This window comes from Rhinopithecus bieti, unplaced genomic scaffold (genome assembly GCF_001698545.2).
Source record: "Rhinopithecus bieti isolate Rb0 unplaced genomic scaffold, ASM169854v2 scaffold_42772, whole genome shotgun sequence".
Taxonomy (NCBI): domain Eukaryota; kingdom Metazoa; phylum Chordata; class Mammalia; order Primates; family Cercopithecidae; genus Rhinopithecus; species Rhinopithecus bieti.
Window position 1 is genome coordinate 1940230 of NW_016818842.1, and position 18851 is coordinate 1959080.

The window sequence follows — 18851 nt, forward strand, 5'->3', positions numbered from 1 at the left end:
AAAAAAAAAAAAAAAAAAAAAAAAAAATCTTCCAAAGCTTTCATGCCTCCAGCATTCAGCCAGGGCAGTGGTTTCACAGCGGAGTGCCCAAGACAATCCCACCAGGGTGGAGGATGAAGATGCTGCAATGAGCATTTTTTTTTTTTTTTTTGAGATGGAGTCTCGCTCTGTCATCCAGGCTGGAGTGCAGTGGAGTCATCTTGGCTCACTGCAAGCTCTGCCTCCCGGGTTCACACCATTCTCCTGCCTCAGCTGCCCGAGTAGCTGGACTACAGGCGCCCGCCACCGTGCCCGGCTAATTTTTTGTATTTTTAGTAGAGACGGGGTTTCACCGTGTTAGCCAAGATGGTCTCGATCTCCTGAACTTGTGATCCGCCCACCTCGGCCTCCCAAAGTGCTGGGATTACAGGCGTGAGCCACCGCGCCTGGCCGTATCCTTTCTTTTTGAGATAGGGTCTCCCTCTGTCGCCCGGGCTGGAGTGCAGTGGTGCGATCTTGGCTCAGTGCAACCTCCCCACCTTAGCTGTAGCTGGGGCTAGAGGTGTGCACCACCATGCCCGGCTAATTTTTGTTTTTTTGTTTATAGAAATGAAGTTTTGCCACATTGCCCAGATTGGTCTCAAACTTCTGAGCTCAAGTGATCCTCCCACCACAGTCTCCAAAGTGCAGGGATTGCAGGTGTGAGCCACCAAGCCCGGCCTGTCTCTATCTTTATCTAACAAAGAATTAATCTCTACCAAGAAATGGACTGACCTGCGCCCTCACTAGGGCACTTAAATGGATCAGTCCCACGTGTACATAAGGTGTAAGGTGAACACAACATGGGGGACGGAGGGGAAGAGGACTGTTTCACTGGTTTCTTTGCTTTCACTGTGTCAAGGTGATGTCACTGTTTGTATATTACAGGACGTCATCAGCTTAAGTTAATATTTACAAAACCATGATCCTTAAGTAGTGTAATCTTTACCATGCTTTGCAATGAGATGAAAATCTTTGGTGGTCCAGAGGTTAGATCATGATCTCCTTGTCAAAGAGCTGTCTTCCAGACCCGCTGACCTTTCCTGGGTGGCAGAGTGGCTACCAACAGCACACTGCTTGGCAACTGTGTTGCAAATGGACATACAGTAACACCGTCTTTATCTGTAAGTTTTTTTTTTTTTTTTTTTGAGGCGGAGTCTTGCTCTGTCACCCAGGCTGGAGTGCAGTGGCCGGATCTCAGCTCACTGCAAGCTCCACCTCCCGGGTTCCCGCCATTCTCCTGCCTCAGCCTCCCAAGTAGCTGGGACTACAGGCGCCTGCCACCTTGCCCGGCTAGTTTTTTTTTGTATTTTTAGTAGAGACGGGGTTTCACTGTGTTCGCCAGGATGGTCTCGATCACCTGACCTTGTGATCCGCCCGTCTTGGCCTCCCAAAGTGCTGGGATTACAGGCTTGAGCCACCGCGCCCGGCCCAATATCTGTAAGTTTTAACACCTTATAATGTGTTATGTTTGTTTTAAAATTTTGACTTGAGTTTATATTGTAATGTATATATTAGTACATATATGTATCAGTAAATATATTGGAGCTATGTGCTTTCTACATTTTTACTGTTAAAGATACAGGATCCAGCTGGGTGCAGTGGGTCACACCTGTAATCCCAGCACTTTGGGAGGCTGAGGCAGGCGCATCACCTGAGGTTGGGAGTTTGAGACCAGTGTGACCAACATGGAGAAACCCTGTCTCTACTAAAAATACAAAATTAGCCAGGCGTGGTAGTGCATGCCTGTAATCCCAGCTACTCGGGAGACTGAGGCAGGAGAATGGCTTGAACCCAGGAAGCGGAGGTGAGTCGAGATCGCACCACTGCACTCCAGCCTGGGCAACAACAGCAGAACTCCGTCTCAAAAAAAAAAACAACCAAAAAAAAACAAGATCCAAAGTCTGGAGACCACTGCAACATGGGCTCAAGTCCATCTTTCTGCTTTCATCAGCTGCCCTCTCAACAACGTCGCTTGTATGACCAACAGGCATTTTAAATTGAACATATCTAAAACTCAGCTCCCGGCTGGGCGCGGTGGCTCACACCTGTAATCCCAGCACTTTGGGAGGCCGAGGTGAGTGGATCACTTGAGGTTAGGAGTTTGAGACCAACCTGGCCAACATGGTGAAACCCCATCTCTACTAAAAATACAAAAAAAATTAGTTGGGCATGGTGGCAGCACCTGTAATCCGAGCTATGGGGAGCCTGAGGTGAGAGAATCACTTGAGCTCAGGAAGCAGAGACTGCAGTGAGCCGAGATCACATCACTGGGTTACAGAGCGAGACTCTGTCTCAATCAATCAATCAATCAATAAAACTGAGCTCCTGATATCTTCCCCCTGCCTAAACCCACTCTCTTCTGTAAGTCTTGCCTATCTATTTCAGCCCAACTCCATGGCCCAAAACCTTGGCGTCATCCATGACCCCTTATCCAATCACACATCTGTAAACTCTTCTGGTACCATCAACAAATACCCAGAATGCAACCATTTCTTTTTTTTTTTTTTTTTTGAGACGGAGTCTCACTCTGTCACCCAGGCTGGAGTGCAGTGGCCAGATCTCAGCTCACTGCAAGCTCCGCCTCCCGGGTTTACGCCATTCTCCTGCCTCAGCCTCCTGAGTAGCTGGGACTACAGGCGCCCGCCACCTCGCCCGGCTAGTTTTTTTTTTTGTACTTTTTAGCAGAGATGGGGTTTCACCGCGTTAGGCAGGATGGTCTCGATCTCCTGACCTCGTGATCCACCCGTCTCGGCCTCCCAAAGTGCTGGGATTACAGGCTTGAGCCACTGCGCCCGGCCGCAACCATTTCTTACCACCTGCACCTAGATGATCACAATGAACTCCTAATTCACCTTTTTCTCGCTTCTAAGACTATCTTGTTAATTGGAAGGAAGAGCAAGTCATTACGCAGCTGAAAACCCTCAAATGGCTACACTATTTCCGAGAAAAAACGAAAATTTTACAAGGCCTGTTCTGTTACCTCCACTGGTTTCTCTGAACTACCCTAGCCTCATGTTCTCAAACCTTAGAGGCATGCTCCATGCTTCTCCAAGGGCTCTCAGCTATGTCCTGAGACGTATCCAGTACCTGGAATACTCTTTCCATATGATGTGATCTCTGCTTCCTTCGGACTTTTACTCAAACATCTCATTCTGGGTGAGGCCTACACTGGCTGATGTAAAATTGCTACCCTTGGTTGGGAGTGGTGGCCCATGCCTGTAATCCCAGCACTTTGGGAGGCCAAGGAGGAGACCAGCCTGGCCAGAGGCAGGAGGATCACTTGAGCCCAGGAGTTAGTTGCAGTGAGCCAAGATGGTACCCACTGCACTCCAGCCTAGAAGACAGAGTGAGACTCTGTCGGGACCATCCTGGCCAACATGGTGAAACCCCGTCTCTACTAAAAATACAAAAATTAGCTGCGTGTGGTGCGCCTGTAGTCCCAACTACTCGGGAGGCTGAGGTAGCAGAATCTCTTGAACCTGGGAGGCAGAGGTTACAGTGAGCCGAGATCATGCCACTGCATTCCAGTCTGGCAACAGAGAGACTTTGCCTCAAAAATAAATAAATAAATAAATAAAATTGGTACCCTCTTCCCTAACACAAGCACCCTACAATCCCCATTTTTCCTGTATGTTCATCACTATTTTAAGATACCTTATAGTGGGGCAATAAGTGAAGTATCTAGTAATTGCCATGAGAGCAGGGACGTTTGTGTTTTGTTCACCGATGTAGTTCCAGTACCTAGCTTAATAAATATGTCGCATATCTGAAGGTCCTACCAAAACTCAACCTCTCCGGGACATCATTCTTCCCTGTCCTACCTTTGGTCGGCTGCCCCTCCCCCACACCTCATCGCCTCCTGTTCTCTCACTTATTCCCTAAGACCTTCATCGCCTCCACCTGTCCTAAGTTTACTCGTTTCTGTCCCATCTCAAGTACCACTTCTCACTTAATTTGGTATCCCCTGCAGCACCCAGCATAGTTGTTGGCAAGCACAGGAACTTAATGGACTTATCTGTATACAGCTGGGCCCCCACTTTACCGCAACTCAAAAGCATTTGGTACATTCAACTTACGATGGGGTTGCGTGTGGGAAGCCAATGCGAGCTGAAAATATACAAAGTTAAACTCGCCTTTTGACTTAGGATATTATCAACTTGCGATGGGTACGGGAAGCAGCCATCAACCCAGGAGCATTTGTATTTATTTTTCAAATGAACTGGATGTACAGGAAACCGGAGGAGAGAACTTCAATGATAAATTTGGATTCCCCTTTAAAATTATGTCCCTCCTGGGTGTCGTAATTAAAAGGCAATGCGGGCACCTCCCGGGTTCTCAAACTTAGGTTTAATTAGATTCACTTGGTAAAAATGCGGAAACCCTGGTCTTATGCTTCTTCAATGAGCCCAGGCCTGTTTTTTATTAACTTTCCGGTGATTCTGACACACAGCAGAGTTTAAGAACCACCGTTCTAGAAGATGGCTAAAAATAGCCTAGGCTTAAGTGGTCGCTGGCCAAGTCAAGCACTGTGTTAAGACACCTGGCGGTAGGCTCAGTCCGCCCACAGCAGAAGAGATCCTCCAAAAAGGTTAAGAGGAAGCCGTCTTCAGGTCAGAAGCGCTGAATTCTAATCCTCTGGCCAAATGACTGTGTAGCCCTGGCCCAGTTCTCTAGCCTCGGTTTGTCCATACTATGGAGTCAGAAATTACACGATTTCTTTTATTCACGCACAACTCACACGGATGCTGCAAGAAGGAGATTAGCTATATCAAAGCAATGGAAAACTGCAGAAAAAAACGTAAGTTTACTTTCAGATCCAGAGCCCCGGTTTCCTAACCTTGAAGGCGTGCAGGCCGAGAGCAGGTCCTCTGGGGAATCTGGGAGACCTGGGGGGAGCCCTGCCAAATAAATGAACCGGCCCTGGAGCGGGACTACCTCGCCCCCTTCTCCCCGGCTTTCTCCCTCGCATCTCCAGGCCAGTGTCAGGGCCTGCCCTGGGCGCCACAATCTCCAGCCAGTGCCGGGCAGCCCTGCGGTCCAGGCTGGCCTGGAGAGGGTCAGAGCTGCTCGCGAACCGGGGACGCACTTGGCCCGGGCCGGGGGGGGGGGTGCTCAGCCTGCAAGCCGCCCCTCGTCGGGCCTACCTGGGCCGAGGTGCTGAAGCTGCGGCGGAGAGCAGCGCTGGCAGGCCGGGCGAGGGCGGAAAGCATGGCTGGAGCGGGAGGGGTGCCGACGGGCAGACACAGGAGCTGCTGACAGGTAAGTGACTCAAACGACCTCCACACTCCGCAGCGCTCCCGGCTCTGCTCCGTAGGGCCTCGCGAGAGTGACCGGACTTCCGGTCGCGCTCGCCTCCGGGATCTCGTGAGATCACGGCCACTTCCGGGAGTCGGAAAGGAACGTTCAGGGACTCCCCTGGCAACCCTGGTGTTTGGCTGGGTCATAGCGTGGCCGGTGGGGGACCTGTGGTCGGAGTGGGAGGGACAGTCCGCACCCAAGAGGTAGAAGAGGACGGGCTTTAGGCTGGAAGCGCCTTAGAGGAGCCATTTTTCCAGGTGGGGTCCCAGGCAGAGAGGCTCGGACAGGGAGCCTGGCCAGAGTCGCGCAGCACGGGAGGTGGAGTGAGTCCCAGACCCGAGCCCCTGTCCTCACCCAAACTCATCCCTCCCGCCCCTGGAGACCAGCGGGGGCTCTGAACTCCGGAAAGGCACGGACTGGGGAGGCTGAGAGTCCTTGGGCGGGGTGGGAGGAAGGGGCCATCTCCTCAGATCCGGGCCGTCGTCTCCCAAGTTGCTGAGACCCTTGGGTTCGAGTTTACAGAGCTTTAGTGACGCCACTGCTGATAATGGCGACCTCCAGCCCTGAGAGCTTTAGAGGACCACTATTCGGTGTTCCGGATGAATAGGTTGTAGGGACAACAGGTTCTGTGGTCATACAGTTCCTACCTTTTCTCGTCTGCCCAGAAGTGCTCTAATGGTCCCACTGTTTCTGCTTTATGAATAAAGACCCTGTAGCTGAGGCCAAGTGGATTTGCTCAGAGTTTACGCAGACAGAAAGTCGAGTAGAATTCCCTGCTCACAATGAGTTTGTCACTTAAATGTATGAATTTACTTATTTTTTTGAGACGGAGTCTCGCTCTGTAGCCCCGGCTGGAGTACAGTGGCGCGAACTCGGCTCATTGCAGCCTCCTCCTCCCGGGCTCAAGCGATTCTCTTGCCTCACCCTCCTGAATAGCCGGGACTACAGGCGTGTGCCATCACGCCCGGCTAATTTTTATATTTTTAGTGGAGACTGGGTTTCACCATGTTAGGCTGCTCTCGAACTCCTTACCTCAGGTGATCCGCCCGCCTCTGCCTCCCAAAGTGCTGGGATTACAGGCGTGAGCCACCGCGCCCCGCGTAAATCTGTAAATTAGGAGCTTCATTTTTCCCCTCCTGTTTTCTGGGCATACAGAGATTTCTCAGACACAGTCCTTGCCTTGAAAAAGTTTCACAGTGGAGCCGATAGATGTGCCACAGGTTGCCACCCTGATAAAGGAATGTGTAAATCCAGGGGGGACCAATGACTAAGGCAGCCTGGGGACAGTGGTTGGTAAAACAGGAGTGGCAATAACAGCAGAAGTGCTAAAGAAGGTATCAGTACGGCCAGGCGTGGTGGCTCAAGCCTGTAATCCGAGCACTTTGGGAGGCCGAGGCGGGCGGATCACCTTAGGTCGGGAGTTGGAGACCAGCCTGACTAACATTGAGAAACCCAGTCTCTCTACTAAAAATACAAAAAATTAGCCGGGCGTCGTGGTGTACAACTGTAATTCCAGTTACTCGGGAGGCTGAGGCAGGAGAATCGCTTGAACCTGGGAGGCGGAGGCCAAGATTGCACCAATGCACTCCAGCCTGGGCAACAAGAGCAAAACTCTGGGAAAAAAAAAAAGTATAAATACAAGAGAGTTCACGGCGACTGCTGTACTCTCCTTCCTCTCTTCCACTTCTTTATTGAACTGTTAAGATATGCCAGCCTGGCTGGGGGCAGTGGCTTATGCCTATAATCCCAACATAGCAAGACCCAATCTCTATATTTCATTTTTAAAAGAAAAAAAATTTTCCAAAAAGATATGCCAGCCCAATTTGGGAGCTGAGTATTCTACTGTGAACAGGATCTACACATTATTTGCCTTTAGGGAGCTCAGAGTCTAGTGGGAGAGACAAGTAAATTGCAAGCAGCACAAATGAACAACAATAGAAGTGTGAAGTGCTGCAGGGACGCAGAGGAGGTATGTGTAACCCAGGATTGGGATGGGGGTGGGCGCTGTGTGAGAGAGGACCTTCCAAAGCTGAGATGTGGCCAGATATGGTGGGTCACACCTGTAATCCTAGCACTTTGGGAGGCCGAGGCGGGAGGATTGCTTGGGGCCAGAAGTGTGAGACTAACCTGGGCAACATAGTGAGACCCCCCATCTCTCTCTATATATATATGTATATATGATAGATAGATTTTTTTATGTTAATTTTTATTTTTTTGAGACAGTCTGTCATCCAGGCTGGAGTGCAGTGGCACAATCTCTGCTCACTGCAACCTCTGCCTTCCAGGTTCAAGCAGTTCTTCTGCCTTATTCTCCTGAGTAGCTGGGATTAGCGTGCCACCACACCTGGCTAATTTTTTTTTTTCCTTTTTGTGGAGAACGGGGTCTCGCTATATTACCCAGGCAGGTCTCGAACTCCTGGGCTCAAGCTATCCTCCCGTCTCTGCCTCCCTGAGAGCTGGGATTACAGGCATGAGCCACCGTGCCCGGCCACTAATTTTTTGTATTTTTAGTACAGACAGGGTTTCACCATGTTGGTCAGACTGGTCTGGAACTCCTGACCTCATGATTCACCCGTTTCAGCCTCCCAAAGTGCTGGGATTACAGGCGTGAGCCACCGCGCCCGGGCTTCTGTATATTTTTAAAATTAAACAACAGAAACACCACCAGGCAAGGTGGCTCATGCCTGTAATCCCAGCACTTTGGGAGGCTGAAGTGGATTACTTGAGGCCAGGAGTTCGAGACTAGCCTGGCCAAAAATAGTGAAACCCTGTCTCTACTAAAAATACAAAAATTAGCCCAGCATGGTGGTGCACACCTGTAGCCCCAACTACTCTGGAGGCTGAGGCAGGAGAATCGCTTGAACCCCGGAGGTGAAGGTTGCATTGAGCCGAGATCACCCCACTGCACTCCAGCTTGGGCGACAGAGAAAGACTGTCTCAAAAAAAAAAAAAAAGCCAGGTGCGGTGACTCACGCCCGTAATCCCAGCACTTTGGGAGGCCGAGGCGGGTGAATCACCTGAGGTCAGGAGTTTGAGACCTGTCTGGCCAACATGGTGAAACCCCATCTCTACTAGAAATACAAAAAGTAGCCGGGCATGGTGGCATGTACCTGTAGTCCCAGCTACTTTGGGAGATGGAGGCAGGAGAATTGCTTGAACTGGGAGGTGGAGGTTGCTGTGAGCTGAGATTGTGCCATTGCACTGCAGCCTGGGTGACGAGCGAAATTCTGTCTCAAAAGCGCACACGCACAAAGCAGATAAGCTGAGACATGCTGGAAGAATAGAGTAGGTGTTTTTCAATGGAACTTTTAACTCCAGAGGAGGGAGAGATCCTTTGCCTGGGAATCGGAATTGTCAAAGGAGGGGCACTGGGACCTGGGTGTTTAACAATGCGAAATGTTTAGACAGGAAAGGAGGAGAAAAAAGGCCAAATAAAACCTGGAGGGGAGAAAATAAGCATAGGCCAGTATTCAGGGGACAGTAAATAGATCATTTATTTTGGAATGGGGACATTAGGACAAGCAGTGTCCCTTATCACTGAATGCATACTCTGATAATTATTTACTCCTCTGTAAATTAGAACTAAGAGCACCTCGGAGCCTGGTACTCTTTCATCTCTGTGCCTTTTTTTTTGTCCAGCATGTGACTGGGCTGAGAGTGGACCTCAGTGAATTTGAGGAGAGTTGAATGGTTTTAGTTACAGCTGGAAACAGCAGGTTGGGAAAAACTAGATTGTGCCGGTCCTATGAATGTTAGCTGAAAAGTTTGTATTTCATTTCTTGGGAAGCAAGTGTTTATCAAAGTTTTTTTTTTTTTTTTTTCCTGAGATGGAGCCTCACTCTGTTGCCCAGGCTGGAGTGCAGTGGCGTAATTTTGGCTCACTGCAACCTCCGCCTCTGGGTTCATGCGATTCTCCTGCCTCAGCCTCCCGAGTAGTGGGGATTACAGGCATGCACCACCACACCTGGCTAGCTTTTCTATTTTTAGCAGAGAGAGGGATTTGTCATGTTGGCCAGGCTGGTCTCAAACTCCTGATCTCAAGTGATCTGCCCGAGTCTGCCTCCCAAAGTGCTGGAATTACAGGCATGAGCCACTGTGCCCGGCCAATCAGAGGCTTTTGTGACGCGGCCAGAACCAGGTTTGAGGAAGATTTGACTGATCTTGCATGCTAAGGATTCTCGGGGGGAAAAAAAATGGAGGGCAGGGAGATTGTTTAGAAATCTATTTTATGGATGACAAAGGTCTGAATTACGGTAGTGGCCATAGAAATGGAGCGGGTGGGGCCAGTGTGGGAGAAGTGTCATGGGAAGAATGGGTGAGAGTCATGCTCATGTGGGTTTGAGGAATGAATGAAAGGGGTGTGGAAAGTACATAAAGAGGGAAGTCGGGTTACACCAAAGAGCTCCATTTTAGATGGGCTTAATTGGGAGTGATGCTGAGTTGTCCGTCAGTCGTCTGGGCCAGGCTCATGCCTGTAATCCCAGCACTTTGAGCAGCCAACACCACGATCACTTGAGCTCAGGAATTCAGGATCAACCTGGGTAACATGGCAAAACCCGGTTTCTACAAAAAGTACAAAAATTCTCTGGGCATGGTGGTGTGTACTTGTAGTCCCAGCTACCTGAGAGGCTGACATGGAATGATCGTTTGAGCTTAAGCGATCTGGAGAGTTAGAGGCTGCAGTGAGCCATGATTGCACCACTGCATTCTGACGTGGGTGACAGAGCAAGATTTGTCTCATTTAAGGAAAAAAAAAAAAAGGAACGATGGGATTGAAACTCAGAGGCCAGGGCAGAAGTCACCTCTGTAGAGGGGGAGCGTTGAGACCATGAGCAATAAACTGGAATCACAGATTGTCAGGCTCGCTCCCACATCTGGAATTCAGTTCCCTCCACATTCCTCCCAAGAGTTCCTCTTCCACAGAAGAGGTACTTGCTACCTCCCAAGCCTTCTACTTGGGCCATATCAAACAACTTGACTGCTAGAAAAGCCTCACATTTGGCCGGGTGTAGTGGCTCTTGCCTATAATCCCACCACTCTGGAAGGCCAAGATGGGAGGATCACTTGAGCCCAGAAGTTTGAGACCAGCCTGGGCAACACAGGGAGACCCTGTCTACAAATAATAAAAATAAGCCAGTCATGGTGGTATGTGCCTGTGGTCCCAGTTAGTCAGGAAGCTGAGGCAGGAGAATTGAGCCTGGGAGGTCAAGGCTGCCGTGAGCTGCACCCCAGTCTGGGTGACAGAATGAGACCCTATCTCAAAGGAAAAAAAATAAAAAGCCTCACATTCAGCTCCTATCTGCCTCTCTCTAAGGAAATACCAAGATAATTAACAACAGTCTTAATGGCTGCTGTTTCAAGCACTGTGTGGTAGGCATTGATTTTACTTGGTGTTTTGCAAATGAAACTTTATTGAGCAAGCAGGGTTTCCACAGTCAAGAAGTAGAATCCAATCATACAACAGCTTTCTGTCTTTAAATCTTTGCTTGCCCTTGGATTCCATCTGGTTACCAGGACAGACTCACTGCAATGGCCACAGTGTCCAGTTCACGTTAATAATCAAAACTAGGAATTTAATTCAAAGGTAAAGCTGCTTCTCTTCCTCTCTCAAACTTTCTTTGGGCTCCCACGTAGGAGGAGGACAGTAGTTGACTTCTGTTTGTTTCCTCTTCCATCCCACCCCACCCCACCCCAGGCCGACTGTGGCTTCTGAGGCATCCTGTGTTGGCAGAGGGGGTTATAAGAGACTAGAGATGGGGCAAGAAAAGTGCCTTCGACATCTGGCCTTGTTACTGTCTCAGCTTGATGGGAATTTGTAACTGACTCTCCAATGCAGTGCTCCTGGGAGTCTTTCTTACCTCCGTTTCCTGTGATCCAGGTGGCCGTCTCAGTCTTGCTGCTTTCAATTCCTCCCTCAGCCCCTGGCTTCTGGAATCCTCCACCACATGCCATTGGCCTGTTGTCCCTCTAGGTGGCCCTCTTGGGCAGAGTTCCTTTAAAATGGCTTCTCAGCCAGGCAGAGTGGCTCACGCCTTGTAGTCCCAGCACTTTGGGAGGCTGAGGTGGGCAGTCAGGAGTTTGAGACCAGCCTGCCCAACATGGTGAAACCCCGTCTCTACTAAAAATACAAAAAATTAGGCGTGGTGGTGGGTGCCTGTAATCCCAGTTACTCGAGAAGCTGGGACAGAATGGCTTGAACCGAGATGGAGGTTGCAGTGAGCCAAGACTGCACTTCAGCCTGGGCGACAGAAAGCGAGACTCCATCTCAAAAAAGTAAAATAAAAATGAGTAAAATAGCTTCTAGTTGGCCTTCTCCCCTGCCTGGTCCACATCTGGTCTACAGGAAACACTTAGGCATTCTTTGCCCCAACAGATTCTGGGGCTGCAGGCCATTTCAAATGCAGGTGCCCCTTGCTTTGCCAACAGTTCGCCAGCCTCACACCAGCCTCGGATTTCCAGCCTGAGGCCCAGCACCAGCTTCTGTGCCTGCACAAGCTTCAGAGGACACAGGTCAAGCGACCTAGTAGCTTCTGGTTTCATGAATTGTTCTAAGAAAGCAGAGACTTGTGAATGTTTGGAATCAGAGAGAAAGATGCTAATAGGAAGAGCTTTAAGATGCTGAAAGGAGAATGAGAGAGATTAGGTGAAATCAGATGAGATCAGAGGATGCTTATCCCTTGGACTGTGGGGAAAAGCACATAAGGGCCAGGTGCGGTGGCTCACGCCTGTAATCCCAGCACTTTGGGAGGCCAAGGTGGGTGGATCACCTGAGGTCAGGAGTTTGAGACCAGCCTGGCCAACATGGTGAAACCCTGTCTCTACTAAAAATATAAAAACTTAGCCGGGAGTGGTGGCGCATGCCTGTAGTCCCGGCTACTTGGGAGGCTGAGGCAGGAAAATCGATTGAACCCTGGAGGGAGAGGCTGCAGTGAGCGGAGATCGTGCCACTGCATTCCAGGCTGGGTGACAGAGTGAGACTCCGTCTCAAAAAAAAGCATGTAAGGGCACCCGGGGAGCAGTTGGTGGAGGAGGGTGACTCACAGCCAGTGGCTTTAACCTTCCCAGGCAAGACTAGAAAATTCGAGAAGTTGCTCCCAAAGAGAATTTGGTTTGGATAACAGTTGTGATCACTGAGAAAATGCTGGTCAAATGTGGAAAAACAAGAATGGGATTAGCTAGTGGCTGTGAGGACCAAGTTGAAGTTCTGTAGTGTGTACTTGCTGCGTTCTCAAGTCCACATAGTTTTCTATAGACCAGACCCCATATGAAGGTCACAGACATCTACATACTCGCACACGTGTACATGCACACACATGCACCTGCATATTCACATCCTGGAACACTTAAAACACATCAGTCACAACAAGGGAATTACTATTTTTTTTTTTTTTTGAGACGGAGTCTCGCTTTGTCGCCCAGGCTGGAGTGCAGTGGCACGATCTTGGCTCACTGCAAGCTCCACCTCCCGGGTTCACGTCATTCTCCTGCCTCAGCCTCTGAGGAGCTGGGACTACAGGCGTGCACCACCACGCCCAGCTAGTTTTTTGTATTTTAGTAGAGACGGGGTTTCACCGTGTTAGCCAGGATGGTCTGGATCTCCTGACCTCGTGATCCGCCCGCCTCAGCCTCCCAAAGTGCTGGGATTACAGGCGTGAGCCGCCACGCCCGGCTGGGAATTACTATTTTTTTATTGATTTACAGTTTTCATACAGTAAAATATACATGTCTTAAGTGTTCAGTTTGGTTTTGACAAATTCTACCCTTATAACGACCACCCAAAACAAACTATAAAACATTGCCATCATTCCAGAAAGTTCTCTCATGCTCCTTTCCGTTCATCCGCCAAGAGAGCTATTTCCTGATTTCTATGATCGTAAAGTTGCTATGCCTATTTGTCATCGGATAGGAAAATATACAAATACGTTGACAGCCCATCTTAGTCTCTTTTCTGTTGCTATCACAGAATACTTGAGACTGGGTAATTTATGTAGCAAAGAAGTTTATTTAGCTTACAGTTCTGGAGGCTGGGAAGTTCCAGATTGGGTAGCTGCATCTGGTTGGCTTCTGGTGAGGGCTGCATCTGCATCATAACGTGGTGGAGACAGGGAATTAGGTGTGGAAAGGTGAAAATGCAAGAAGCAACCTCGCTTTATAACAACCTGTTCTCAAGAACTAGTCCATTCCCTGGAGAAGACATTCATGCATCTTCATAGCCAAATCACCTCTTACAGGCACCACCTCCTAATACTACCACATTGGGGAGCAAGCCTCAGCATGAGTTTTGGTGGGAACAAACCATATTCAAAGCATAGCATACCCTCCTCACCCCTCCCCTACACACCCACATGTACTCATTTTGTACCTTACAGTGGGCTTAGATCACAGTCATGTGCTATCAGATTTTGGTATTAGGTGCACACATTATATACTAACCTAACTTCTCTTCAACCCTAAAGTCAGATCAAGTGAAGTATTTTACTATTTTAATTTAATTTTTTTTTTTTTTTTTTTTTTTTGGAGAGGAGGGGGTCTCACTATATTGCTCAGGCTGGTCTTGAACTCCTGGCCTCAAGTGATTCTCCCAGCTCAGCCTCCCAAAGTGCTGGGATTACAAGTGTGAGCCACCATGCCTAGCCAAGTGAAGTATTTTAAACCTCTCCTTTTGGATCCCTGGAGCTAAAACAAGGGGTTAGAGAGGTGGTTATCATTCTGCCTTGCCTGGGAGTTTTACTTATTTTTCTGTAGCTGCTCTAGGATATTGGAAGTTGGGGGCATGTATTTTTAAAACAGAACCATGGAGAACGGAGTCTCACAGTATTGCCCAGGCTGGAGTGCAATGGCATGATCTCAGCTCACTGCAACCTCCATCTCCCGGGTTCAAGCGATTCTCCTGCCTCAGCCTCCTGAATAGCTGGGATTACAAGCATGTGCCATCACCCCTGGCCAATTTTGTATTTTTAGTAGAGATCAGGGTTTACCATGTTGGTCAGGCTGGTCTTGAACTCCTGACCTCATGATCCTCCCGCCTCACCCTCCCAAAGTGCTGGAATGACAGGTGTAAGCCACTGTGCCTGGCCTTAGATAAATAGCTTTAACTTTTACTTGGGCCTCCTGCCGACTGGAAGTCAAAGGATTTGGCTTTCCAGGAAAGATCCCAGCAGAACAACCAGGAGGTGTTGTACTGGCCACAGCAGAGCCACCAGGGGGCTCCCAAGAGCTGAGAGTCGCTGACTGTGGCAGATGTGAGTCTGCTGTGAACCCTTCTGTCAGGCAGAGCAGCCTGAGGCCGGGGACTGGGGAGCGAAGCCGGGTCAGAGTCCGGTCAGGGCCATGAACTCATGTCAGAGAAGTGGAAGGTGAGGCCTGAGCCCAATCAGGGAGCAGAGGGAAAGCAGGCCCCCGGAGACAGAGTCGGAGGAAGTGAGCCAGAGATGGTGGTCACTGTCTTTGAGAGAGTGTACTGTAGTTCCCAGACCCTGCCCCACCAAGAGCCTAGTTGCCCTACGAGTAGACCTGTTACCCTCACAGGATTACTAGGGTACCTCTCAGGGGTCGAGTGGGCTTAGGTTTGGGAACATGTAATTGATAGCAGGATCTAAGGTAAGGAGCAGGGATGTGGGCAGCTGGATCTAGGCCTCTGATCCATACCTGCTTCCCCTAAAATACAGAGATACTAGTGATGGAGGCCAGGTGCTGTGGCTAAGGCCTGTAATCCCAACACTTTGGGAAGCCGAGGCAGGTGGATCACCTGAGGTCGGGAGTTTGAGACCAGCCTGGCCTACATGGTGAAACCCTGTCTCTATAAAAATACAAAAATTAGGCCGGGCGCGGTGGCTCAAGCCTGTAATCCCAGCACTTTGGGAGGCCAAGACGGGCGGATCATGAGGTCAGGAGATCGAGACCATCCTGGCTAACACTGTGAAACCCTGTCTCTACTAAAAAATACAAAAAACTAGCCGGGCGACATGGCGGGTGCCTGTAGTCCCAGCTACTTGGGAGGCTGAGGCAGGAGAATGGCGTAAACCCGGGAGGCAGAGCTTGCAGTGAGCTGAGATCTGGCCACTGCACTCCAGCCTGGGTGACAGAGCGAGACTCCGTCTCAAAAAAAAAAAAAAAAAAAGCCTGTCATGGTGGTGCACGCCTGTAGTCCCTGCTACTGGGGAGGCTGGGGCAGGAGAATTGCTTGAACTTGGGAGGCGAAGGTTGCAGTGAGCTGAGATTGCACCACTGCACCCCAGCTTCGGCAACAGAGACACTGTCACAAAAAGAAAAAAGGTGATAGTAGATACTAGCGATGATCAAGGCAAAAGTTAGGAGGTTATGATGGCCCCGACCTCCTCTTCCTCCCTCTTTCTTTCTTCTGTGCCAGTGGGACCTGGTGTCCCTCTGAGCTAAGAGACAGATTTCAGGCCCACTTCTGCAGCCTCCACAGCTCTGGGGGTGTTGTGTCCTGGGACTGTATTATCCAGCTTTGTCAAGGTTCAGGCCACAAAGGATGTGTCAAGCTGGGATTGAGGAAAGACTATACCAAATCCCTTAAGATCCTGACCCTCAGCTGGGCGCGGTGGCTCATGCCTGTAATCCCAGCACTTTGGGAGGCTGAGGCAGGAAGATCACTTGAGCCCAGGAGTCCAAGACCAGCCTGGAAAACATAGACCCTGTCTCTACAGAAACTAAAAAAAAAATTAGTTGGCCAGGTGCAGTGGTTCACACCTGTAATCCCAGCACTTTGGGATGCCGAGGCGGGCGAATCATGAAGTCAGGAGTTCAAGACCAGCCTGGCCAATGTGGTGAAACCCTGTCTCTACTAAAAATACGAAAGTTAGCTGGGAATGGTGGCGGGCACCTGTAATCCCAGCTACTAGGAGAATCACTTGAACCAGGGAGGTGGAGGTTGTGGTGAGCCAAGATCGTACCACTGTACTATAGCCTAGGCAACAGGGCAAGATTCCGTCTCAAAAAAAAAAAAAAAAAAAAGAAAGTTGGGCATGATGGCGCACACTTGTAGTCCCAGCTACTCGGAAGGCTGAGGTGGGAGGCTCACTTGAGCCCAGGAGTCGGAGGCTGCAGTGAGTGATGATCATGCCACTGCACTCCAGGCTGGGCAACAAAGTGAGACCCTATCTCTAAGAGAAAACAGCAAAACAAAACTTAACCCAAATATGACAGAGTTAGCTAGCTCTCCTTGAAGCCATCCTCAAGAATGTCATTCAATTCCCAGACATAAAGCTGGTCCTGACAGCCTTGAAGTCACATAAGGAGTAGGGAGGTTTTTCTGGGATGACAGAGGAGAGGCTCATGTCATCCCACAGAACCAAACACCCCCACATTCCTTCAGACCTCTGTTCTTCCCCATTGTTCTCTTCCAGAAGCGAGACCCTGTCTCTAAAAAATAAAAACTTAGGTGTGGGGGCATGCACCTGTAGCCTCAGCTACTCAGGAGGCAGAGGTGGGAGGATTGCTTGAGTCCAGGAGCTTGAGGCTGCGGTGAGCCATGATTGTGCCACTGCACGCCAGCCTGGGCAACAGAGTGAGCCCCTGTTTCAGGGAAAGAAACTTGAGAGGGTAGGAGTAAAGGAATTTTATTTCCTAAGCTCCCGCCATGTGTCAGGCCCGCTGCTAGGCAATTTATATCATTTAGCTCTTGAATGATCCTCCAGCTTTGCCAGTGTATGTTATTCTCTCAGCTGACAGGTGAGGGCATTGATGCCTGTCGCTGTGTTTGAGCCTTGGTCATCCTGGCACAGCCTGAGCTTCCCACCGAGAACCAGAACAGCGGTGGGGATTGGCTGTGGACCCTGACCCTTACCTGTGCTGGTCAGCCTGAGCCAGGATCCCAAAGTGAAGCTCATGGTCTGGCTTCTCCAGGATCATCAACTGTTGTCTCTTCTCCACCAGAAGCAAATGCCCATCAATTGTGTCTACCTGGACTGTCTGGGGGGTTGGGGTGGCTTGGCAGCTGAGCACTGGGTCAAGCACGCGGTGTCCTGGAACTCCTACAAGAAGCCTGTGGTCAGGCCCAGCCTCTGAAACCTCCACCGTTTGTCAGGATGGAAGTCCCCTGGGTGTTGGGTAGACACAGGGAGGCAGGGATGTGAGCTGGAGCTGGCTGGGTCCCCGCTTAGTCACAGGCTCTGGCAACCTGTAATGAAACATCCCTTCCTGGTTGGCTGTTTTCCCCAAATATAGACACGTGCTGTCACTAGAGGGGGGCTTGCCAGCCCAGCTGCTTCTGGACCACACTGGGCTGACTCAGGGAAAGAGCCACACACGAACCCCTGGTTTGAAGGCCAGGCTAGGTCATATGGAAGGTGACAGACCTTCCCCCTGGTAGGTGTACTGTGTGCAGGGACAAGGCCTGTGCTAGCACCCTGCCTTCTTGAGAGTAAGTGTCTTTGGGCTGGGCATGGTGGCTCATGCCTGTAATCCCAGCACTTTGGAGGCCGAGGTGGACAGATCACCTGAGGTTGGGAGTTCCTTCTGCCTTGGACACCCAAAATGCAGGGAGTACTGGTGTGAGCTACTACACCCCACCAAGGGTCTCTTGAGAAGAGCTGTACTGTGTTGAAAGAGTCCTGTATAAAGGAGAATGTTCTAAACTTGCCATTTTGACTCCACTGTTTTGAACAGGTCACCAGGAAAATGAGACTTGGTATATATAAGTAATTAATACAGGCTGGGCGAGGTGGCTCAAAAAAAAAAAAAAAAAAAAAAAAAATGGAAAAGACTTGATCTTGGGAGAAATTTAATCAAAATTGAAAGTAAAAAAAATTGAAACTGGCTAATTGTGACATACAGAAAATCAATTAAGGAATTAAAGTGGCTTAATGGATTCACAAAGGAAAATACTTTTGGCAAAAACTCGTCTATATTACTTTAATATTTTTGTGTAAATGCATGATACATCAGAATATCCTTGAGGGCTCAAATAGTGTGGAGCTGAAGACATCTAAACTCTTCAGGGGCCAGGCGCAGTGGTTCACGCCTGTAATCCCAGCACTTTGGGAGGCTGAGGCAGGCGGATCACTTGAGGTGAGGAGTTCGAGGCCAGCCTGGCCAACATGGTGAAACCCTGTCACTACTAAAAATGCAAAAATTAGCTGGGCGTGGTGGCGGGCACCTGTAATCCCAGCTACTTGGGAGGCTGACGTGAGAGAATCGCTTGAACCCAGGAGGTGGAGGTTACAGTGAGCCAAGATCGTCCCACTGCACTCTATCCTGGGGGCAGAGCAAGACTCTGTCTCAAAAAAATAAGTAAATAAATAAACTCTGCAAGCTTCAGAGTAGCACCAAATGGGATGGTTACCCATGCTCAATCCTCAACTTACGCAAGGCTAGAGGTGCCCTAATTTCAGTTCACAGGGATACATCTTCTCTTGGAATCATACTGTTAGGTTCAGGGACTGCTCTCATCCTTCCAGTAGTTTACCAGTGGGTGAGGGGCTGTTCCTGCTTGACCAGGTGGAGTCCTTTGAGAAGGAGAAGGATCTGCAGAAGGAGATTCTTGGGGCTGGGTTTTTTTTTTTTTTTTT

At 49.6% G+C, this 18851-nt stretch overlaps 2 protein-coding genes and 1 long non-coding RNA gene across 3 annotated transcripts in view; 1 reads left to right on the forward strand and 2 right to left on the reverse strand.

Annotated features, from left to right (window-relative positions):
• The window catches only part of MDH2 (malate dehydrogenase 2), a 21397-nt gene extending 15948 nt beyond the window's left edge, over positions 1–5449 (reverse strand). The window contains exon 1 of the mRNA XM_017857638.1: positions 5166–5449. Coding sequence (XP_017713127.1) covers positions 5166–5231 — 66 coding nt within the window. The 5' untranslated portion in view covers positions 5232–5449. The remainder of the gene's footprint in view (positions 1–5165) is intronic.
• On the reverse strand, positions 4351–5130 carry LOC108518919 (uncharacterized). The gene is made up of 2 exons (XR_001882485.1): positions 4859–5130; positions 4351–4766 (listed from the first exon to the last, which is right to left on the reverse strand). It is a non-coding gene; the product is annotated as an uncharacterized LOC108518919 (long non-coding RNA).
• Positions 5444–18851, forward strand: part of STYXL1 (serine/threonine/tyrosine interacting like 1) — a 60521-nt gene continuing 47113 nt past the window's right edge. Inside the window, exon 1 of the mRNA XM_017857594.1 lies at positions 5444–5576. The gene's annotated coding sequence lies outside the window, so the exon portion shown is untranslated. The remainder of the gene's footprint in view (positions 5577–18851) is intronic.